General features: G+C 41.7%; 1 protein-coding gene across 2 annotated transcripts in view; it reads right to left on the bottom strand.

The window, feature by feature from the left end:
• The window catches only part of SLC2A2 (solute carrier family 2 member 2), a 32,688-nt gene extending 13,689 nt beyond the window's left edge, over positions 1-18,999 (bottom strand). Inside the window, exons 1-5 of one of the 2 annotated variants that reach the window (NM_001103222.2) lie at positions 18,917-18,999; positions 10,745-10,837; positions 7,218-7,474; positions 3,818-3,942; positions 620-735 (exon numbers count right to left, since the gene is read on the bottom strand). In NM_001103222.2, the coding sequence (NP_001096692.2) occupies positions 620-735; positions 3,818-3,942; positions 7,218-7,474; positions 10,745-10,837; positions 18,917-18,931 (606 nt within the window). In that variant the 5' untranslated portion in view covers positions 18,932-18,999. Of the gene's footprint in view, positions 1-619; positions 736-3,817; positions 3,943-7,217; positions 7,475-10,744; positions 10,838-18,916 lie in introns of those variants that run through there. The other variant, XM_059887981.1, reaches the window with a different exon arrangement.
• Positions 19,000-24,702: the final 5,703 nt, after the last annotated feature.

Below are 24,702 nucleotides of genomic sequence, written 5' to 3'. Positions count from 1 at the left end.
AAGCACACATTTGATATCTAAAACAACAGCAAAAATAATGCATAACTTTGGACGATTACCCAGAACTTAAATAGAATGGATTACATAAATAAAGCAATTACTCTGAGAGAACTAGTTTTGTGATCCCTATTGCAAAGTAGTTTATCCTCTGGATAGTCATAAGTTTGAGGTTCTGAGGACTCCCTCTGAGAACACAGGAGAGAAGGAAAGAATAAGGTAACTGAACAAGAACTGCTACTGCAATCCTTTGCATTTTAAATCTGAGCAGGAAAGATGCTCAGAAAAAAGGAAACCCAGGCAGCCAAAATTTTGAAATTTTTTTCCCTTGAAATCTAAATGGAATAATGTAATTCTGGAATAGCTCCAGTAGTTAAGACTTGGCTTACCAGGTCACCTTCAGTGCCAACTCCACCACAGCTTCCAGGGGAAAAGTGAGGCGTGGATTAGTAATATTTTAACTTTGAGCTACTAAAAAGCCTATGTCTCTGTACTGCCACCTCCAAGACCACTTGTGGAACTGTCTTTTCCTCTGTGTTGTTTTACAGTAAGAGTGGCCAGTCAGGGGGAGAGAAGCTGGGTAAAGTAGAGGATGGGTGAGGGAGGGGATGGGAGTTTTTACCTGACTAATAAGAATGCCCGTGACAATGGCCAGCTGATGAAGAGCACCGATAGCGCCCCTGAGTGTGGTTGGAGCAATTTCACCAATGTACATTGGAATCAAGCCTGAAATCAGCCCTGAGTGAAACATGAACATACACGTTAAAGTGTAATCAGGATGACATCAACAGCAGTAACTTTATTTAAGTACAGTCAGTATTCATTCTGAGTTTATTGGAAGGAAGAGCCCTTGTCACCAACCGCAGACACGATTTATGCAAAGAATGTTTGTTGATGAGACTCCAAATGAAATTGTAGTTGGAGATATAAATAGAAGGAGATGGTTAGTCATTCATCTGGCAATTATTCATAGCATTGCCTTTATTTAGTTAAAAAATTCATGTTAATATTGAGTTTGTATCATGATGCCTTAGGTTATCTTCAGAAAAGAGATTGAAGAATGCTTTAACAATATTCTTAAAAATACAGTAATATTCTTACTCTAAAATCACGGGATTAAAGGAAATTAGAACATATCTATGCCAACCTCTTTACTTGATAAAGGTGAGAAATGACTTACCCAAGATCACAGTGCAATAGAGTGTTAGCAGGAGAACTACAAGCCCTTCTTGAGTTTCCACAATGTGGAGGTGCCTCAAAGTTACACTTAAGAGTTGAGGGGAGGAGTGTGTAGAGAGGTGTTAGGAGTTAAGGGACTCAGGGGCTCCTTCTCCAATTACTCCAACCAGAGCAACCTAGCTTCTTTATTCTCTCTAAATAATGGGCTTCAGAAAAGATGTTATTTGAATAAAGACTTCTGATTCTTGCATGTGTGCTAAGTCGCTTCAGTTGTGTCTGACTCCTTGTGATCCTATGGATTGTAGCCTGCCAGGCTCCTCTGTCCATGGGATTCTCCAAGCAAGAATACTGGAGTGGGTTGCCATGTCCTCCTCCAGGGCATCTTCCCAACCCAGGGATTGAACCCGCATTTCATGTCTCCTGCACTGGCAAGTGGGTTCTTTACCACTAGGGCCACTTGGGAAGCCCTCTGATGCTTAAAAGAAAACAAAATTTTGAAAAGCTCTAGGCCATTATGCCTCCTGTAGTTTTCCTAGACGCAGATGTAACCAGTCATGTTGAAAATGGTGGAGACTCTAGCCATTTGCTAAGAGCATAAAAAGGTCAGAGACTAGTCAATGAGCAAAACTGAATGCAATGTTTGATATTTTCTGAAAATAAGATTTGTCAGAGGCTTCCTCTTAGATAAACTGTGGGCCTATCAAATGGAAATGTATGGTCTTTGTATAAAAGATGCTTTGGAGAATTGTTTCAATATTTTTTTAATGCTTTAAATTGTTCTTAATATCCCATGAACATTTGCATGGCTGATACAACATCTAAATTTCTGCTTTTACATGCAACTCTACTGTGTGGTCTGTTGATCTTAAAGAAGCAGGGGGAAAAAAATAAAAAACAAACATTGTTTGGTCCTATTGTGGGCTGTAGTATTTTTGTTAAGGCCAAACATACCTCAAGAACAGAAAATGCAGATAAGCTCAAAGGTCTGAAGTCTTCAGTCTAACTGCTCTCTCCAACTGAGCTATTTTGGCCACCTGGTCTGAAGTCTTACGAACTCGAAATCAAATTGTATTTTCTATTAATTGTTATTAATTTATTTTCATTAATTTTTAGCTATTTTAATGCTCATAATAAAATCAGACATAATTTTAGAAGGTGCTTGGAGAGTACAAGTTACTTAGTTATGCTAGTAATAGGTTGCTACACACTGTATATAACATTTATTTTCAATTTCACTAAAAATATTTTATAATTTTTTTTCTTATTGTATTTCAAAAGGTAGAGAGAAAATAAAGAAGAATCTTGATTTGGACCTCTTTGATGGTGTTATTAGTTTCATTTTACAGTCAAGTGAAACTGAATTTGAGTCTTCAAAACTGTAAGAAAACAAATTTGTGTTGTCTTAAGTCACTAAGTTTGAAGTAATTCATTAGAGGGAACTAATACCAAGGAGGAAACCAAGCCTTCTATTCAATGACTAAGGCCAGACCAAGACAGTGCCAGAATTGATGCATTCTGAATCCAAAACTCTTCCCATAAGTGAGTTGCCTCTTTACGTTGATCAAACTATCATTTCAGTTATTTGTATTAACATTGAAAATAACAAGAAAAGCCATTTAATTAAATAATCTTAGATTTTTATTTTGAGCCTCCCTGGTAGCTCAGCTGGTAAAGAATCTGCCTGCAGTGCAGAAGACCAGACTTTTGGTTCAACCAATCATTGAAGATGAACAGAATTGTAGTCTTTCCTCTTTTTCAGGTAAAAGTGTTAGAAATATTTCATATAACATTTTGTGTGCTCATCTTCCCTCTCTCACCTGCTATGGTTATTATTAGTGGCTGTGATTTGGGACAATGGGTATTACTGGGATTGAAAAGCAAAAGATTTGACTATTTTAGAGAATGGACTATCCTCCCTTTCTTCAGGCTGCTGCTGCTAAATTGTTTCAGGAAGATTGAAGAGCTCTTTCCAAGAAATAGTGATTCAGATATTTAGACGGGAAAAGCATCTTTCCTCCATTCTGAACTCCTCTACCAGCTGCTTCTGCCTGAGCTCCTCTCCCTATGGCCACCTTCACTTTAACACTTGGACCAGCCAAGTGTGGAAGCAGATAGGGTAAGGGAATGTGGCCTGAGAGATGGGCCAGAACATCAAGGTCTTTCCAGATAGGAGAGACAGAGACATCAGTAGCCAGGCAGGCCATAAGGGTAGAGTTAGGGGTTCTGGGCATAGCAGTCTTCCAGTGTCTACTGAACAACATAAGTAATAATAACAGCTAGCTGTAGTCAGATTCTATGCTGAACATTTTACACATATTCTCACAAGCGCCCCCATGAGGTAGATATTATTATCCTTCTCATTTAATGGATAAGAAAAACAAGAGTTAAGTAATTTGTCTTGGAGCATATGACTAGAAATGATGTCATTGCTGTGGTTAAGAACATCTCATACAACTCCACTTACTAGTCCCAAACCTCCCTGACTCAGAACTGAAACTTTGTGCTATTACCTTTTCTTTTTGTGATGTCACCTTATGCTCAAAAAGTTCCCTACATGTAACCACATCTACCTTGAGAATAATTTTCAGATGTACACGTGTTTGTGTGGGAGGGTGTGTGTGTGTGTGTGCACACAACTTACCACAGTAGAGTCCTGATATGCCTCTTCCTGAAATTATAAGAATGTGAGATGGTCCCAATTTCGAAAACCCCATCAAGAGAGCTCCAACTAATGAAAGAATGTTTGCTACCAACAGGGCTTTGATTCTGAAAATTTGAAAAGCAAGGATTATAAATTTAGCATCGAAACTTGATAAAAAGGATTTGCTTTCAGAGCATGCTGAGATTTTTACCAAAGAGTGATTATTTTAATTTTGTTGATAGAGCTAGTTGGGGAATCTTAAACCATGATTGCTACTTTGATTTGTCTATGTGTTAAAGCATTGACAATACATAATATTTATAATGAGAGAATTTGGGTTGCATGTACTTAATCTCCACATTTTGATAGAGAAGATTCAATTGTGATGATGACTAGTTTGCCTTAAGATAACACTTCTGAGACCTTTTCAAATAGTTAACAATTAGTTTTCTACATGCTGACTGCTTTGAAGAATAAATGCCTGGCGATAGCTAAATTTAATTCTATAGCTGTAACCTATGACACTGACACTTTTTTCTTTTAGTGGTACAAGATTTTAGCCGCTATAGATCATGAAACTTTAAAATTTAAGTTTTCTTTAGTATAAATTATTTGGAAGTAGATTAAAACATGCTTTTACTTTAAGCCTTGTCAGAGACCTATAATTATTCTTATTTTATCATTATATGCCAGCATATTTCCAGAATCTATGAATCAATGTCAACCAATGCAAAATACTTAGTAAAGGTGATAATAGCAAAAAAACACCATTTTCAAAATTGATCATACAAAAATTGACATTTGCAGGTATCTGATACTCTTCTTCCTGTTAAATGAGAAAGTGATGTACACAAAAACCTTCTTCAAAGTTCAGTCAATGATGATAAGGCCAATAAAAGAACCTGAGTGAATAAATGTGAAAATGTCTGTCCCACAAAGAAATGTAAGTATCTTGTTACATTCTTTTTCCATGTTTCAAACTTTAATAGGTGAGCTTTTCCTAAACAAGTATCTTAAACACCAAGCAGATTGTTTTTTTCTGGAAGAATAAAACTATATAATCTCATACTCATTTTCCCAACAAACCATGTGATGAGCTGGATAATACCCCACAATAGTCAGTAATTTGATAAAATTTGAAGAACTGACCATTTTCTTTTATGGTAGAGGGAAGTCCCTTTCAAATAAGAATAAGAATAAAACTTGTGTTTCTGTGCTACCTATTACTTTAGAAAAATTCTTATAGTCTTATTAAAAGCTCCAGTACAAAAGGAAGAAATTATCAGAATTTAATAACCAAAGAGGGAAAACTATAAAGTAGGAATTTTAATAATTAAATGAATTATAACCCAGTACACCAATGCAGGAGATGTAAGAGATGCGGGTTCAACCCCTGGGTTGGGAAAATCCCGGGGAGGAGGGCATAGCAACTCACTTCACTGTTCTTGCCTGGAGAATCCCATGGACAGAGGAGTTTGGTGGGCTACAGGCCATAGAGTCATGAAGAGTTGGACACAACTGAGCATACACATTACTAAGGTAGTTGCCTGTATCATTTAGATCTTTAAAAGTTTTTGCATTTTCTAATTTTTCCATATTTGCATATTTTTATCATCAGAAAAAAGTGATAAAAAAAGTGGATGCAAAGACCAGAAAATAAATATAAAGAAATAACTTTGATTTTCTGTTTTATTTCCTCTCTATCAATAACTTCAGATATGCAGATAACACCCTTATGGCAGAAAATAAAGGGGAACTAGAGCCTCCTGATGAAAATGAAAGAGGAGAGTGAAAAAACTGTCTTAAAACTCAGCAGTCAAAAAACTAAGATCATGGCATCGAGTCCCATCACTTCATGGCAAATGGATAGGGAAACAATGCAGACAGTGACAGACTTTATTTTCTTTGGCTTCCAAATCACTGCAGATGGTGACTACAGCCATGAAATTAAAAGATGCTTGCTCCTTGGAAGAAAAGCTATGACAAACCTAGACAGCATATTAAAAAGCAGAGACATTACTTTACCGAGAAAGGTCCATATAGTCAAAACTATGGTTTTTCCAGTAGTCATGTATGGATGTGAGAGTTGGACCATAAAGAAGGCTGAGCACCCAAGAATTGATGCTTTTGCACTATGGTGTTGGCAAAGACTCTTTGAAGTCCCTTGGGCTGCTAGGAGATCAAACCAGTCAATCCTAAAGGAAATCAGTTCTGAATATTCACTGAAAAGACTGATGCTGAAGTTGAGGCGCCAATACTTTGGCCACCTGGTATGAAGAACAGACTCATTGGAAAAGACCCTGATGCTGGGAAAGATTGAAGGCAGGAGAACAAGTGGACAACAGAGGATGAGATGGTTGGATGGTATCACCAACTCGATGGACATGAATTTGAGCAAGCTCCAGGAACTGGCAATGGACAGGAAAGCCTGGTGTGCTGCAGTCCGTGAGGTTGCAAACAGTTGGACACGACTGAGCAACTGGACTGAGTTGATGGGGGTGGGGGGAACTCCAAGAGCTTTAGTATTTCACATGACTAAATGAAATTTGGATGTAAAGGAGTTCTACTGATGTTTTTAATCCAAAACAGGAAGTTTCAATCCAAAATAGAAAGTTGAGGAATGGAGATACCACTTGCTTCATTTGTGGTTGGGTTTTGACTCAGCAGTAGCAGCAGCTAGAAACTGCCTATCAAGTACATTGGGCAACTGGGAATTGGTGATATTGACTTAACCTTATGACTTGGCTGATCCAGATGTCAAATTCTAATCTGAAAAGGAAAAACTGGGTGTCTGAGAAATGGAGCAATTTGGTGAAGCCAACAATAGATTTAAAAATTCCATGCTTGACTCTTCTCTTGAGTTCCTGAGTAAACCACATGGGCTGTGATTTCTTAATACATTTTATAAGTTATAAAGTCAGAGAATCAAAGTGATTATCCAGAAATACACACCAAATTCACTTTGTCTGTAAATATCTTCACAATTAAGTAGTTTACTGCAACAGCTTTCTCTATTATTTGGTCCAGAAAGTAAAAGTGTTAGTCGCTTGGTCGTGTCTGACTCTTTGTGACCCCATGGAGTATAGCGCGCCAGGCTCCTCTGTCCATGGAATTCTCCAGGAAAGAATACTGGAGTGGGTTGCTATTTCTTTTTCAAGGGGAACTTCCTGACCCAGGGACTGAACCTGGGTCTCCTGCCTTGCATTCAGATTCTTTACCATATAAGACACCAGGGAAGCCCTTATTTGGTCCAATACCAACCTAACTCATAAGATCATGAGTTGGAAAAAACAACTCTAAAACTATCCCACAAAATGGAAGATTATTTCTTTCCAAACAAATTCTGAAACCCCAAATAGTGACTTTTCTGTGTGTATGCTTATTTATGAAATTTGCCTACCTTCCAAGCTTGTCCCCAAGCAACCCTCCAAAGAACGATGCAATCATTCCACCAACCGCAAAGCTGGACACAGACAGGGACCAGAACATGGTGATGAGGCTAGCTGATGTCATAGTCTCTTCCTCAGCCCAAGAGACTGGCGTTGGATCTCCCAGGCTTGTGGGCAATTCCTCTGTACTGTTGAGAGCGTAGTTGTTGATAGCTATTCGGTCATCCAGTGAAACACCCAGAACATGTCTATAGTGGGTTATAATTACCTAAGGAGATAAAATAAAGAAAAATAGCTGAAATATTTCAAACATTCTGTATATTTTTTGTTTGTTTTTCCTTGAAACTATTTGTTGGGTGTTCAAGCAGGATTATTTCAATTATGTGTGTTATGCACATACTAATGCATATAGATTGCTTACAGTTGACCACATCCTATAAATCAGGGGTCACAAATTCCAGTGCCAACAGGAACCTGGCAGGAACAAACAAGTAAAGGAGGCAAGAAGAAGCTTGAGAACTTGAGGGCTGAAATATAGTCTATACTGTTGAGAATATGGGCTCCAGTGGTAAAGAATCTGCTTGCTAATGTAGGAGACATGGGTTCAATCCCTGAGTCAGGAAGATCCCTGGAGAAGGGAATGGCAACCCACGCCAGTATTCTTGCCTGGGAAATCCCATGGACAGAGGAGCCTGGTGGGCTACAGTCTATGGAGTCACAAAGAGTCTGACATGACTCAGTGACTAAACAACGACTATTGGGAATAGAATACTGAGTGGGCAGGATTTATTTGTCCCATCTGAAGGAGGAAGCTGCAACTTGAGACTAGCATTGCATGGCCTTTAATTTTTAAAGAGAAACCAGACGTGTGTATTTTTATGTAAAATGCTTCAAGTTTTAAAGATTGGCAACTGTCCATATTGAAACTATCCTGCAAGCTGAAAAGGTACATTTTCATGCCACTGTTAGCCCTGCATAGCAGGATTTAAATTGGCTACTGTAAATATTTTAACAGAAACAAAAAAGTGGATATAAGAAAAAAGTTTGAGAAAGTTGAGGCCAAAAATGAAGTTAGCATACAAAATTCAAACACCAGGTGCTGTATCCTTGCTTTAGGTGAGCTATAAATTTATTAATAAGTTTCCTAGCAGCCAGTGAAAAGAGAGGAAAACAATCATGTATATTGGTGAATTCCGAAGATCAAAACCAACTCAGAAGTCCCTGAGAAGGTACTGGGACCTAAAGGAAGTGTCTTGCGTGGGTCCTCACTGAGTGCAGTAGGTAACAGTAAACAGTGTTCAAAACTAGAGTTCACAGAGCCATATTTTATAGTGTTTCAGTAGAGGCAAACTCGAACAAAAGTATGATTGAGTAAAGGCACATCCTTCCGGCTCTTCTTCCATGTCATTCCTCTGGATGATTTGGTCACCACTTGGCAGCAATGGGCTGGGAAGACCTCTAACAATGACCTGAAATGCAGCTGTCTACGCTGCCAGACCTGGGCAAAGTCCTATGTGGTAAAGTCAGCTGATGAAGGAGAGAACTTACATCCTCTTATGATAAAAGAACTCCAATCCAGACCTTTGCCTCATGGGAAGATCACTCTATATGGATAATGTACACAGCTGAAAGGAAATAGCCCAGATGTTTTCAGCAGTTTGCCCTACGTGAATAATCATTAATAGTTCTCTTTCTGAAACTTTCTGCAACAGGTATGCAGAGTTTTCACAGTCATAAAAAGTGATTTAAAAATACCCTAAAATAATTCCAAATGTCATTCTGCTAGTAGAAAACAAATTCTTCTTACATAGTGCTGTTTAAACAGCCCTTTAAATACAGATGGAGGGGGCTATAGAGAGGGCACTAATCCTGATGCCAGAGAGGGATGACCTCTGTTGTCAGGTCTGGCTCTAGGACTTGGATTAGAGGAGGGGAACCTTAGATTAATTTTTACGTCCAACACTGAAGAGGGCGGTTTAAATAAGGATTTGAAAAGTTCTCCCACAAGAAGAGAAAAGGTTCTACCAATGCCGAATTTCAGGAATCCTGCTACATTGGCACATGTTATCAGCCGCAGAAAAAAAGATATGACCCCCTAGAGCGATTCTCTAAATCTCTCAGCCTTGGCAAGACCTGCCACATTCATGATGCCATGTGGTGCCTAACCAGAGAGCATCTTTTTGTCCAAGGAGCAACCCTTTTCAGCAGACGGACTTGGCAAGTACACATTTCACACATTCACACCCTGTAGTCTCTTACATTTCCCTAAGAGTCCACTATGTTAAGAGAAGCAGACAAAATATGATGGGTTCACAGAGAACACCCAACTGAAGCTTGTATTGTCACCTTATGCCATCCCTTTCCCCAGCTTCTACTCTCTGTCTCTTTCTTCTTTATTTACTAAACATTTTATGTTTCTATCAATCACTGTGCTTGGCACTGGTGTTAAGAAGACGAACACAATATCAATCCCACCCTAAATGACCTGATGGTCTGAGTTAGGGCAGAGGGAATGAATTCCTGATTTCCCCCACTTACAGGCTGTGGGATCTAAGACAAATGATATCTCTCTCCTGTGTATTTCCTGGAAACCAGAGTAGGGATGCATACAGTAAAAGTGAAAAATGATAGAAAGTATCCAATATTAAAAATACCCAAAGAGTCAACATGGAGAAAACCCAAACTTGTTGGACTTCTTGACTTATTTAAAAGGTTTATATTATTTTACTTTGGATCATACATGGGAGACTGACGTAGAGGGAAGGACTGGAATCTTTCCAGTGTTAGGCTCCTACAGTTTCTCCTTTGCTTGTCTTTTTTTTTTTCTTGTGATGAGAACTCTTAAGATTTATCCTCTTAACAACTTTCATATATAACACACAGCAGTATTAGTTATATTTAATTACATTTGTCATGTTGAACATCACATCCCTAGTACTTACTTCTCTTACAGTTAAAAGTTTGTACCTTTTAACTACCTTTATCTGATTCCACCCCCTCCCCACCCAAGGCTCGAAAATGCTTTGATCTGGACAAAAACCTGGGCATAACCAGGTTGTTGGGTGAATCAGCAGGGGAGAGAATATGCTGGTTCCTGACACACAGTGAGTTGGTGCTCAGTACATGTTTCTGCACTGAAAAAAGCCTGTACTTCCACTGTTTCTTCTTACACCCTGGCATTTCCATCCATTTTTGGCTAGGAGCTCTGAATATATGCTGCAATAAGCTCTTAAGCCTTTTTTTGTTTTTTTAAATCCTTTTGGCACATGGTATTCTGGCTGAAGTTTTCTGTGAGCTCAGCGAACAGCAGAATCAGAGATAAAGAATTATTCATTACTCTTTCTTTTTCTATGAGGGTTATTAAATGAGGAGCAAAGGTCAAGTTATCAGCATTGGAATCACGCACGTGGTACCCAACAGAAGACCGGATTGCCACGTGTTCCCCATGTGGGCACACTTTATCTCTCTGGATGAGGAGCTGATATCTTTCTGCCACTGACAGAAATTGCCAAAAAGAGAACTTGTACGTTTCACTTGCCTGTTGAGGTGCATTGATCACACCAATGTCATATCCAAACTGGAAGGAACTCAGCACAGCAGTGAAGACAGCCAAAACCAAGGTCCCGGTGACCTGCGGGGAATGAAACACAGGGCTGGGAAACACCAGGCAATTTCAGTTGCCCACCGTCCATCAGTCTGCAGCATGGGCTTCTGACAGGTTCTATGGGCTGGTTCTTGCCACTTGACACTCATTCATCATATACCCCTATGTTCCTGGCAGGGCTCATTCATATGGGACTGTGAGTGTCTTTCATTTCTCCTATACTGCCAAAGCAGCAAAAAGTCTGGGACAGCTTTGTCCAGGGAAGGAACCAAACATCCTTCTCCACATGTGTATGTGCTAAGTCGCTTCAGTTGTGTCCGACTCTGCAACCCCATAGACGATAGCCTGTCAGGCTCCTCTGCCCATGGGATTCTCCAGGTAAGAATACTGAAGTGGGTTGCCATGCCCTTCTCCAGGGGATCTTCCCAACCTAGGTCTCCCGCATTGCAGGTGAATTCTTTACCGTCTGAGTTACCCGGGAAGCTCAAGAATACTGAAGTGGGTAGCCAATGCCTTTTCCAGGCTTCTCCTGCATTGCAGGTGGATTCTTTACTGAGCTACAAGGGAATCTGAGTTCTTTATATGAATAGGCAGAGTTTTGAGATAGGAGATAAGAGGGGTTCCTTGTGTCAGACTCGGCGTGTACTGGGAAGCATGAAAAATTTTTCAGTTAACACAAAACCCTAAGTGATGGGATCGGGGCATATATGTTTAAAGAAGCACCCACAGGACATGATACTAAATTGTCTCCGAGAACTGCTTTACAAATGAAGTCACTTACTTTGCATCTTTTTTTTTTTTCATTTACTTACTTTGCATCTTGACATGGAAGCATGATGCTGTATGTGCAGAGTTGTAAGTAACACCCGGAAACTTGAACTTGAGAACCAAACCAGAAATGCAACTGAGAGGGCTGGGCATGGAGCTCACAGAACACAGGAGGGCAGCAAGGCAGGAGGCCACCTCTCCCTGCAGCGCTCAGCTCTGCACTTGGCAGGCTGATGTTTTCTCCTAAAAGACTGTTGTGCACCTGCTCTCTGTCATGCATGGTTCTGCATTCTCATGTTTGTCGTTCAATCTCCTCTCCTGTAAGACAAGGGGCTTCCCAGGTGGTGCTGGTGGTGGAGAGCCCGCCTGCCAACGCAGGAGACAGATGCGGGTTCGATCCCTGGGTCAGGAAGATCCCCTGGAGGAGGAAATGGCAACCCACTCCAGTATTCTTGGCTGGAGAATCCCTGGGACAGAGGAGCCTGGTGGGCTACAGACCATGGGGAAGGACAGAGTCAGACATGACTCAAGTGATTTAGTATCACTTCACACACACTGTGTGTGTGTGTGTGTGTAATAGTTTTCTCTTGTCGCTATTACAAAAAAAATCAACAAACTAGTGGCTTAAGTAACACAAATGTATTACTTTACAGTTCTTGTAGGTCAGAAGTCTGATAGTAGTCTCACCAGACTATAATTAAGGTGTTGGCAAGCTGTGTTCCTCTCTGGAGGATGTAGGGGAAAATTTGAATTGATAGAATTTTATTCCTTCTTGATGAAGGACCAGAGTCTGTGCTGGCTGTAAAGCAAGGGCCATTCCTAGCTCTGGAGGCCACAACATCCCTTGATTAGTTGTGCCCTTCCTCCATCTTCATAACAGAATCTCCCTACCTCAAAGTCCATAACAGTAAAGATGTTTGTAAAGCCCTTTATTTTGTGTGAGGTAACAGATTCACACGGGACAAAGGACACAACCAGGGACAGTTATGGGTATCTTTTGAGGGCCCTTATTCTGCCAATAGCACTCCTCACAACAGCACCATTAGTATCCCTATTTTACAGATAACTAGACTAGATTATGGCACCCCACTCCAGTACTCTTGCCTGGAAAATCCCATGGACGGAGGAGCTTGGTAGGCTGCAATCCATGGGGTCGCTAAGAGTGGGACATGACTGAGCAACTTCACTTTCACCTTTCACTTTCACGCATTGGAGAAGGAAATGGCAACCGACTCGAGTTCTTGCCTGGAGAATCCCAGGGACGGGGGAGCCTGGTGGGCTATGGGGTCGCAGAGTTGGATACGACTGAAGTGACTTAGCAGCAGCAGCAGCAGACTAGGTTAAGGTCTTACAGCCAGTAAGTTGTAGAATAATGATTTGGATCTAGAACCTATGCTTTTAATTACTTGGTTATTTTGAATTTCTCATGAATCAGAAACAGACATTCAAAAGGCAAACATATCTGAAAATCTAGGATCCTAATCTTCCTAAATTGGAAAAAATATCCAAGAATGCACATATTCATAGAATTTGCCAATTTTGATGCTGAAGCCAAATGACCAAACACCCACCAATTCCAAGCACATTTTCCCACCACTCACCACACAAATGCCCGCCATCCTCACACACCCACAGAAAACCTTTGTGAGGTTTTTGGTAAAAATTGAAAAGACAAACAAAGGCTACTCAACTGCTCCTCTGTAGCTCAGCTGAAGAACCTCAGGATCTACCCAACACCAAGCCCAGGGCCACAATATACTCTCCCAGTTTCCTCCCCACATCCCCTGTCCCTCCGGCGGCAGGGTCTCCCAGCACCCGGTGTCTTAGTGATGCCCCTCCCACCCCAGGCTCTGCTCTCTGCTGGCTCTCCGGTCCCTACCAGACAAGCATATAGTTCCTTTCTTCTTATTTTGAGTACAACCAGTGACCATGGCAGTGGTGAGCAGGAATGGAAGTCGGGAGTGAAGGTAGTGGCTGCAGCTGGTTTGGTCTGCTGTACCCAGGTGGTGCAGTGGTAACGAATCCACCTGCCAATGCAGGAGACTCAAGAGATGAGGGTTTGATCCCTGGGTCAAGAAGATTCCTTGGAGGAGGAAATGGCAACCTGCTCCAGTATTCTTTCCTCGAAAATCCCACAGACAGAGGAGCCTGGCAGGCTACAGTCTGTGCATGCTGTGTGCTAATTTGCTTCAGTCGTGTCCAACTCTTTGTGACCCTATGGACTGTAACCCGCCTGGCTCCTCCATCCATGGGGATTCTCCAGGTCAGAATACTGGAGTGGGTATTCCCTTCTCCAGGGGCTCTTCCCGACCCAGGGATTGAAACCGCACCTCTGCTCTTGCATCAGCAGGTGGGTTCTTTACACTAGCACCCTGGGAAGCCCCAGGCTACAGACCAGAGGGTTTCAAAGAGTGGATACAAATGAGTGCATGTGCTTGCATATGCACACACACACACACACACACACACACTCCATCAGCCTTCCTCTGACACTCCAAATGAGTCTCAGTCACAACAGTGTTAGCTGTTCCTACATTTCTTTGACAAAAATAAATGTTAATTTTTAAAGATAGAACTCCCGTTTCATTACCTCCCAATTAAATTGCTTTAAGTCATTGCTGTAGGAATACTGGAGTTGCCCTTAAGATCACTTTCTTCCACTTAAAGATAACAAAAAATACCACTGAGAAGGAAACAGGAGAGAGGTTTTTAAATTTATTTTTTAATTGTAAGAGAATTGCTTTAAAATGCTGTTTTGGTTTCTGTCATACAACAACTTGAATCAGCCATAATTATATATATATATATATATATATATATATATATATATATATAAACAAAGGTCCATCTAGTCAAAGCTTTGGTTTTTCCAGTAGTCATGTATGGATGTGAGAGTCGGGCTATAAAGAAAGCTGAGCACTGAAGAATTGATGCTTTTGAACTGTGGTGTTGGAGAAGACTTGAGAGTCCCTTGGACAGCACGGAGATCCAACCGGTCCATCCTAAAGGAAATCAGTCCTGAATATTCTTTGGAAGGACAGATGCTGAAGACGAAACTCCAATACTTTAGCCACCTGATTTGAAGAGCTAACTCATTTGAAAAGACCCTGATGCTGGGAATGATTGAAGGCAGGAGGAGAAGGGGACGACAGAGGATGAGATGGTTGGATGGCATCACCGACTCAATGGACATGAGTTTGAGTAAACTCCGGGAGTTGGCGATGGACAGGGAAGCCTGCCATCCTGCAGTCCATGGGGTCGCAAAGAGTCAGATCCGACTGAACTGGAACTGGAACTGGAGCTCCTCCCTCCTGAGCCTCCACCCCCTCCTCCCAGCCCACCCTTCTAGGTCATCACAGAGCACCAGGCTGGGCTCCCTGTGTTGTATAGCAACTTCCCACCTGCCGTCTGTTTTACACGTGATAGTGTGTACATGTTGGTGCTACTTTCTGCACTTGTCCCACTCAGGAGAGGTTTTAAATGTTTAGAAATCGTAGGATGTTCTTAAAATCTTTGTCCTCTGGTCTTCCTGGCTTCTTTTCTTTAGTGAAGGCTCTGATCCTGCCACCCTATGGCCTGTAGTTCCTCACTTTAACTCCTCAAGAGAGAAATTTTTGGTCAGACAAGGAGCAATCTCATTTATTTTAAGTGGGTCATTTGAATTCCCAACTGAAGCAATCATTCCAAATATCGAAGTCTCTGTAACTGTTTGATTGCATTTTTCTTTTTTTGTTTTGTATCTCTTATTTTCAGGCTTGATTTCCCTCTCTGAACTCCATTCTGAACTGGCTCTTTGCATTTCATCTTTTCCTTTTCCATTGTCAAATAAAAAGAGGTAACATTTGTAGTCAACCCTCTATGTGGTTAGATTTGGTCAGAGAAAGTTCTGTTTATGAGAGGGAGAATTTCTGAAAACTACTAAATTTGAATTAGCCCATTAACCCTAATTCATTCAGTCTATCATCCAAGAGACTGACCCACAAATAAGTACATAGGAGCTAGTGAAAACTTAGCTGGAGCTCACTCTGTCCAGGCTCTGTGATCTAATTGGTTTGCCTTTTCTCTCAATAACCTTGTAGGTTGAAATTCTATCATATTACATATGGTAAAACTGATATAGAAAGGGTAAGGAACTTGCCTGAAGGCCTGTAACCACCAAGTGGTAGAAGATATTCAAGTCTTTTCTCAACCTTTTCATAGGCTGCTGCTGCTGCTAAGTCACTTCAGTCGTGTCCGACTCTGTGCGACCCCATAGACGGCAGCCCACCAGGCTCCCCCGTCCCTGGGATTCTCCAGACAAGAACACTGGAGTGGGTTGCCATTTCCTTCTCCAATGCATGAAAGTGAAAAGTAAAAGCGAAGCCGCTCAGTCGTGTCCGACTCGCAGCGATCCCAGGAACTGCAGCACCAGGCTCCTCCATCCATGGGATTTTCCAGGCAAGAGTACTGGAGTGGGGTGCCATCGCCTTCTCCGTTTTCATAGACAGCAAGGTATTAAGCCTGCACTTTTTGAAAGACATTTGGAGCTTAATAATTTTAAGTTAAAGAAAGCTATGCTCTATATCCAATTTAAAATATGCTGCTGGATAAATGTAGAAGAAAAGAATGTGGGCAAGTGGGCTAAACCTTAACAAAGAACAAAATGTGGTGTTTATTTTGTGACTTAGAGGTCAGACGGAGTCCATTAGGAAAAACAAATCAACTTGGGAGTCAGAAAACCTATAAGAGTCCCATCCAGGCCCTTAACATCCCCAAGTGTCAGTTTCTTTGCCCCCAAAATGGGTATAATAGTTATGCATAGACTTATTATAAAGACTGAATAAGATACACACTATGGTCTTCCTATAAATAGTAAAAGGGCTGTAAAACAACTGATTTTTAATCACATCATTAGCATCTTGTTCATCACTCTTGCCAGAAAAACCGCCTGTCAATTTTTCAAACATATAGTTTTCACAACACTACTACAAAATATCTCCATTTTACAGGTGAGGAAGCCAGGGCTCAGAGACCAAGTGGTATTCCCAACACACATAGCTGGTAAATAACAGATACTCTTTTATTGGAACCCAGATCTCATCTTAAACTCCCACTGCTAAACAAAATGATTTTCAGATTTTCAGCAGCTCTTGATTGACTAGGCAGGGAGGAGAAGCTTGTACTGTTTCCTCTACAAAATACCACAAGCAGCAAGTCAAAGGCGATCTTGCACTCAACTTTGGAAAAGTCCAGGAGTTTCTCAAGCTATAGAATTTTCAAGTTTCAAGGGACCTTTAAGAGCAATGGATTCTAGTCTGATCTCTTCCTTTTTCAGTTGGAGAATCGAAGTCCTTTAAGTTATACAACGCATTACTGGCTATATCCAGAGTGAGAATCCAGTCTCGTGCTTAGCTCATTCCTTTCAACCCGGGTGAATTTATAAAGGTGACACATAGCGCTTTACAATAGTTCTCATTCTTTCTGGGTTCCCTTTCTAGGCAATTCTTTAATTCTCAAGAGAAGTGCTATAGCACAATTTCTAAGGCTCCTAAGGGAAGGTAATAATCATTTTAAATGAAACTTGAGTATATTCTATGTGCCAGGCACTGTGGACAAGCACCTTCTGTTTTGCAGTATCTACCAAACTTCAGTTGTTTGAATGCTACCTTCATGATTTTTTTTTGCCAAATCTACATATCATCTGTATAGTTATTAACTCAATATTTATCTTTATACTGCTTTTAAAGTTTTATCTAATTTAGCTGTATCCTGGGCTGTAATAGGAAACCATGAAATCCTAGCTAGTATTCCTTAAATATACATTATACAAACACACAGCTATTGATAGTAAACTGTCACCTGAGTTTCTCTAATATTATCTCATTTAATTACTCCCATACAGTAAAAGAAAGAAAGAAAGAAAGTAAAGTCGCTCAGTCGTGTCCAACTTTTGTGACCCCATGGACTGTAGCCTACTAGGCTCCTCCATCTGTGGGATTTTCTGGGCAAGGGTACTGGAGTGGGTTGCCATTTCCTTCTCCAGGGGATCTTCCCAACCCAGGTATCGAACCCAGGTGTCCCGCATTGCAGGCAGACACTTTACTGTCTGAGCTACTAGGGAAGCTCCATACAGTAAAGAACTATTATAATCCCTATCTCCCATACTATATCCTTATGTTCAATTCCAATGTGTTTTTAATTTGTTGCAAGAGAGAAAAACCATTTGAGAAAACATTACACAGACTAGTCAGAAAACAGAGCAAATATCCTTAAAATCTCAATTGGTGGATAGGCCAATTAAAAAAACTTAACCCCCATATCACAGCAGGTAGGCAACATTAGCACACTCGCAATCTAGGATCATGACCACAAAGCCTGTGCTCCCAGCCTTGTCACTTACTGACATGAAGGAAGGGTTGGCAGAGTAAATTACGCCAGATCAGAACTCAGAGGTCCCTCCTCGAACACCCATTGTATGATTGTGATTTGGTTGGGGGACACTTATAAGGGAACAATAGCACTATACCCTTTCTCTTTTCAAGGTTTTATTTTGAAAAGTATTTTATCTACAGAGAAATTGACAGAGTAGTGCAGTGAGCACTCCATAGCCTTCACCTGTGTTCACCAATGCTTAGCCTTCACATTTGCTTCATTCTCACTGTGTGTGTCTGTGTGTGTTATTTTGGCAAATCATTTGAAAATAAGTATCAGATATTTATGTCACTTTACTCCTAAATACTTCAGCATGTACTCACTAAGAAAAAGACATTCTCCTACTCCTACATAATTATAATACCATTATCATATCCAAGAATGTAGTAGTTATAAAATATTATCTAATATACCCACAATTTCTACCCCTATATTGTCTCTTGGAGCTGTTTTCTTCTTCCTTCCACAATCTAAGCTCACTTGTTGCATTTGGCTGTCAGTTCTTCTTTGTCTCTTTTAATCTAGAATAGTCCTTTTTAGTCTCCTTTAATCTAGACAGTCCTTCTCATATATTGATATTTTTGAAGATTTCAGGTCAGTTTCATGATGAGTTAGATTTGGCTTAAAGTGCCCTTTTTTGCACATTCCTTCAATAATATTGTTAGGCTGTACTACTCGAGAAAACATTACACAGGCTAGTCAGAAAACAGAGCAAGTATTCTTAAACTTCCAATTACTGAAAAAAAAATATGATTTTTTAGCGGCTAAATTAACTATCAATTGGCCAAAAGAAGAAGGGCTCATCTGCAGTAGCTACACCCAACATTCCCCAAATCTTCAATATACTCGTACAGAATCCTCAATATGCTCACTGACTTGAACAGATTTCCCTACTCATGTCCTCAAATGGACATAATACAACTGTACCTTATCTTCTGTCATTTTATGGACCGGAGTCCTCCTCTTAATTCCAGGTCTAGAGTGGCAGATGCAGTGGCCAGCTTCTGACTGTCCTTCTCCAGCTTTCTGAGACTAGTTATACATTAGAATAGGAGGGGCCAGGTAGGAGGCATGAGGCCAAGTCTAATCTTGGGCAGAGGTGAATATTGATGAGAATCTAATCAATAAATGCTTTGCCTCTGTTACCTGTGGCGTCAATGTTTTTGTTCCACCAGGAAAGAAAATGAGAGCAGGTTTCTTCAGTGTTAAGTTACAAACCAGAGATGGTTGTGTTTTAAGGCACTTGCTAAGTGTGGCAGTAACCAGGGCCAAGTGAAAAAGAAAGCTTATAGAGGCTTTTATAGAAAATGAGATATGTTGGGCTGCCCTGCTCTGTTGCAGGGACAAGAAAGACAGGCACACAGGAGGCACATGCCCTGCAGAGAACCACTGCTGTGGCGCTTCTGCTTCAGAGCCAGCCTGTGTGGCCAGGGGTCACTGTAGGCTTGAGTGGTTATCTGAATGAATTTGGACAGTCATGAACTTGGGTTTGAATCTCACCATTTTACTAGTGGTGTGACCTTAAGCATGAGACTTTTCTGTGCCTTAGTTTTTTCACCCGATGAAAGAACAGAATATACACTTTATTGATTGGGTTAAATGTGGTAATGTATGAAATAATAAGTGCTCAGCAAATGTTGGTTACTATTGTTTTTGCTATTACTGTTATTGGTTCAGTGTATGTCAGGAAGTACCTGTCAGGGGCAGTGGTGGAGAGGTCTCAAATAAACCTGCTCACAGGGCTTCGGCTTGTGCCCTCTGTGTGTCCTCTGTGATGTCCAGTCCTTGTGGGGAGACAGGTGACATCTCATTTGGCTGAGCTTGAACTGTGTCTAGCAGAGAGTGTTACTGGTTCCACTGAGGCTCAACTGGGAACCAGTGTCCAACAGAGAAAATGTAACAAACAGCCCCTAAATGAGGGGCTTTACAAAGAAACAAAGGGTGAGGATGCAAAGGAAACTCAGACTTCATTTGTCTTTTATTTCTCCGCCCTTTTTCCATTTCTGTCACTTCTACCAGATAATGCAAGTGAGTCAATAATTCATTTCAAATCACAGCCCCAGGCTCTGAGATGCATGATATAAAAAGACACTTCAGAGCTCATAATGCATAAGGAGGGATAAACGTAACCATAGACAACAATACAGTAATTTCTTGGTGGAAAGGCATGAGCGAGTATTATTAGCAAAGAGAGTTAATCTTTATGAGTTCTTGCTTGGTGCCAGGTGCTGCTCTCAGCACTTTGCACGCATTAGCCCGTTCAATCATAACAGAAGGCACTCTCTGTTGCACAGCCACGCTTTAGGGAGCAGTTTTGAAATCAGACTTTGAAGACCCCAGGTAGCTACACTCCTCTTAGGCTGGCTCCTGGCTTTCTGCTCTGGTTTCAGCTGATGAGGCCCACAACCATTGTCAGAGCATCTTTAATCAGGAGAGGACTCCTTAGCAATCATTTTCCAGTGACATGATATTCTGCCAGAAAGTCTTTGTGCTGCTGTCAAAAATAATAGTCCCCTCTGTTTACCAACCTTTGTTTTTGGAATTTTCCTTTTAAGAGATGGCCTTGCGTGCAGCGTGAGGTCAGGAAACCTTTAACTTTTACTAGGTTGGAGCCGTGCAGCGCGTGCAGGGTAGCTGTTCTCTCCACTGGAAGTGCGCCCTGCTATTCGTTAACCCGGAATGCAGGACCTTAAGCCACCCAGACCAGTTTCCTCTGGTTTAGCCCAGACCTCTCCTGTTCCGCTCTTACTCAGAAATAAGTAATCTCTGCACCTTTTAGGGATGGGCTGGAACTTTATCTCCAGTTGTAGGGTGGAGGAATTGTTAACAGTGACTGCATTGGCATTTAGCTCTCAGAGAACTGATAATGCATGTCAGCCTCTCAGGAGAGTCTGCCTTAGCACCCACCCAAGGAGCAGGCAGATTGCCTGGAGTTATCTCCATGTTTCCCTGGTTGTGAGATAAAGTCAGCCTTTTCTCACTTTGCTGGTGGGATGGGGGCCACCCACTGAGGTGCACCAGTGCCTAGAATCACCCAGAGATGCCCTGTGGGTGGTGTAAAACCAGCTCTGTGTGGTGGGCTTTGTTTATTTGTTTGTTTTTTCAGGATTCTCTTTTTAAACACTTCAAGTCATATTCTGATTACTTCTTGAATAATTTAATCTTCATAGTGGCTCATAGAGCACTAGTGGCTCTAACTGGAGAGAGTTTTCCAAGGGTGGAAAAGAGCTTCTCCTCCTTTATTCTGTATTATCTTTGCCTGCCCAGTTGCTCAGTCACGTCTGACTCTTTGTGACCCCATGGACTGTAGCTTGTCAGGCTCCTCTGTCCATGGGGATTCTTCAGGCAAGAATACTGGAGTGGGTAGCCATTCCCTTCTCCAGAGGATCTTCCCCATCCAGGGATCGAACTCACTTCTGCTTCTTTTGCATTGGCAGGCGGGTTCTTTACAGGCTGAGCCACCTGGGAAACCCCATAATATCTTTACTTTGAGTGAAATGAGAGTTTATTTCTATAAATGGAAAAAAGACAACTCACTCCTTTAGCATGCTGCCTCCCTCTCTGATAGGATCAGGTATGGAGAAGTGCAAAGGCATCTCTGGGGAACCAAAAAAGTGAGTTCAAACTGGGCCAACCCAGGAGTGCGGGAAGAATATTGGGAAGTCCTAGATTCTGAAGAAGGCCAGTGTATTTTAATATTTTTGAGTCAAGTTTGTCCTTATTGTAGCCTGCCTCTTCTCACCCTCTCCACAGATCCCACTCTGATCCATCCCACCAGTATCTCTCCTGAATGTGACTGCCCAGCCTGCCTTCCCTGCCCCCAGTCTCATCCTACAGCCTCTTTTTGACAGAGAAGCCAATGGTGATTTAAAAAGTAAACCAGACAGTAATGCATGCATGCTAAGTCGCTTCAGTGGTGTCTGACTCTTTGTGGCCCCGTGGACTCCTCTGTCCATGGGATTCTCCAGGCAAGATTTCTGGAGTGAGTCGCCATGCCCTTCTCCAGGGATCTCTTCCTGATCCAGGATCAAACCCACAGCTCTTATGCCTCATGCACCAGAAAGTAATACCCCTTGCTTAAAAGTCTCCAAAGACTTCCCTGTCACCCTTAGAAGGAAACCCACGTTGGTCAGCACAGCCTGAGAGGCTGAGTTGATATAGCCTTCCCTGACACTGACCTAGCCTTTTACGCTCTCCTTCTCTGGGCTTAGCCACCCTGTCCTCAGACTTGATTAACATGTTCCAGTCTCAGCACCTCTGCACTTGATGTGGCTCTGCATACAGCACTCCACCCCAGGCTTGTCTTGGCTCCTTTACATTCCCTTGAGGGCTCACCGAGGCTCGCCAAGCAGGCTTCTTAAGGTGGGCACAACCTACCCCCCACTCACTCTCAGGCCTGTTACTTTGCTTTATTTTCTTCATGGATCTATGCTTGAAATCTGATTTGCCATTATTTATTAAAAATTAAACATTTAATAAATTGAAATGTCTAGTCAAAATATCTAATTATTAAAATATCAAATATTGAAATTATTTTGTTATTTAAACTTATTACTTGTTACTATTTTATTACTTGGACTTCCCTGGTGGCTCAGATGATTAAGTGTCTGCCTACAATGCAGGAGACTCAGGTTCAATCCCTGGGTTGGGAAGATCCTCTGGAGAAGGAAATGGCAACCCACTCCAGTACTCTTGCCTGGAAAAGCCCATGGACAGAGGAGCGTGATAGGCTACAGTCTATCATGGTCCACTTTCCTCACCACATTTAAGTTCCATGAATGTGGAGGAGACCTTGCCCTTCTTGTTATCTGCAGCGGCTTGAGAGTGCCTGATACATAGTAGGCACTCAATGTTTAACAAATGAAAGAAGTTCAAAAAGAGTTACTTTCTTGCAATAGTCTGAGGCTGGCATGGGGACATTTATCGATTTAACATTCAATAAATGCAGTATTTACTGAACATCTTTGTAGGCACTAGTCACAACAACGAACAAAACATTATCTGCTCATGTGGGGTTTACTTTCCATGAAAGAAACTAAACAGGTGCTTAGGAAGAAAAAGCAGGGGCACTCACTTTGAAAGAGTCGGACATGACTTTGCAATTAAAGACCAACAGTAATCTGGCCAAGAAGTCGAGAGAGTCACAGCCCCAGTGACCATGGATACTTCCTCTTCCCTGCACCTGGGGGCCACAGGTTTGCCTTTGGGAAGGGGTCAAGAGGTCCCCAGGCCTCTGTGCGCATTTGGGTTTATCATCTGAGAGTGTCTGAGTGTTGCTAGATGATCATGGAGCTAGCCAGGAGAATCTACTTATCCTTTTGTGTGTGTGTTAGCTGTGTCTGACTCAAGGACCCTATGGACTGTAGCCCACCAGATTCTTCTGTCCATGGGCTTCTCCAGGCATGAATACTAGAGTGGGTTGCCATTTCCTTCTCCAGGGGATCTTCCCGACTCAGGGATCGAACCCAGGCCTCCTGCATTGATTCTTTACCATCTGAGCCACCAGGCAAGCACCAGTTCCTCCTAACCCACCTAAAGATTAGTCATTGAATTGACTCAGTAATGGGCAAGTTTAAAAGAAAGAAAAGGAATAAAGGATATAGGCTAATTTACTGGCTGCCATAGACAGAAATGGCACAAGCAACCTGCCCCATGTCCTTCCCTCTTAGTCTCAGCACAGGACAATCTTCTTAAGGTCCTCAAAGTTTACATGCTATGATGATTAATGTGATGTCTCAACTTGGCAGGCCACAGTGCCCAGACGTTTGATTAAACATTAATCTGGATATTTCTGTGATGGGTTTGGATGAGATTTGTATTAAAATCAGTAGACACTAAATAAAGTGGGTTGCCTTCCAGAATGTGGATGGGTCTCATCCAATCCATTGAAAGTCTGATAGAACAAAAACCTGACATCTCCTGAGCAAGAGGGATTTCTCAGGCTTTGGACTTTAACTCCTTCCTGACTTCCCAGCTTGCCGGCCTCCCCCATCATATTCTGGACTCACCAAGCATCCACAACCACACGAGACAATTCCTCAAAATCTCTCTCTCTCCTTGGGGCACCTCTTGACCCCCTCCCAAAGGAAAACCTATGGCCCCCAGGTGCAGGGAAGAGGAAGTAACCCTGGTCACTGGGGCTGTGACTACCTTGACTTCTTGGACAGATTGTTGTTGTTTAGTCACTAAGTCATGTCCGACTCTTTGTGACCCCACAGACTGTAGCCTGCCAGGCTTCTCTGTCCATGAGATTTCCCAGGCAACAATACTGGAGTGGGTTGCCATTTCCTTCTCCAGAGGATCTTCCTGACCCAAGGATTAAATCTTATATTTCCTTATATCACTCTTATATCTCCTGCATTGGCAGGTGGGTTCTTTACTGCTGAGCCCCCAGGGAAGCCCCCTTTGGACTGATATAGTGACCTTAATAGCAGTTCAGTGACTCACACTGGGAGTCTCAGGTACCAGCTGAAAAGCTACCCAATACCTGTACAAGTCTAGACACTGCCCCCACCTTTCATTTATCTGTTTTTCTCCTTTCAAAAATATTTACTTCATTTTAATAGCAAATTAAATATAAATACATGAGACTATTGTCACTGAGAAAATTTTGTCAGCTACAGATAAAGCTGGAATGACCCTCTGCCACCACTTTCAGCCACAACAGTTGGTTAGAGATGCCTCTGTTTTCAGTTTAGTAGGTATCTTTCCAA

The sequence above is a fragment of the Bos taurus genome, chromosome 1, assembly GCF_002263795.3.
Source record: "Bos taurus isolate L1 Dominette 01449 registration number 42190680 breed Hereford chromosome 1, ARS-UCD2.0, whole genome shotgun sequence".
In the NCBI taxonomy this organism is placed as follows: Eukaryota; Metazoa; Chordata; class Mammalia; order Artiodactyla; family Bovidae; genus Bos; species Bos taurus.
Note: the sequence above shows the minus strand (reverse complement) of the source record. Positions and strands in the feature narration are given on the sequence as shown.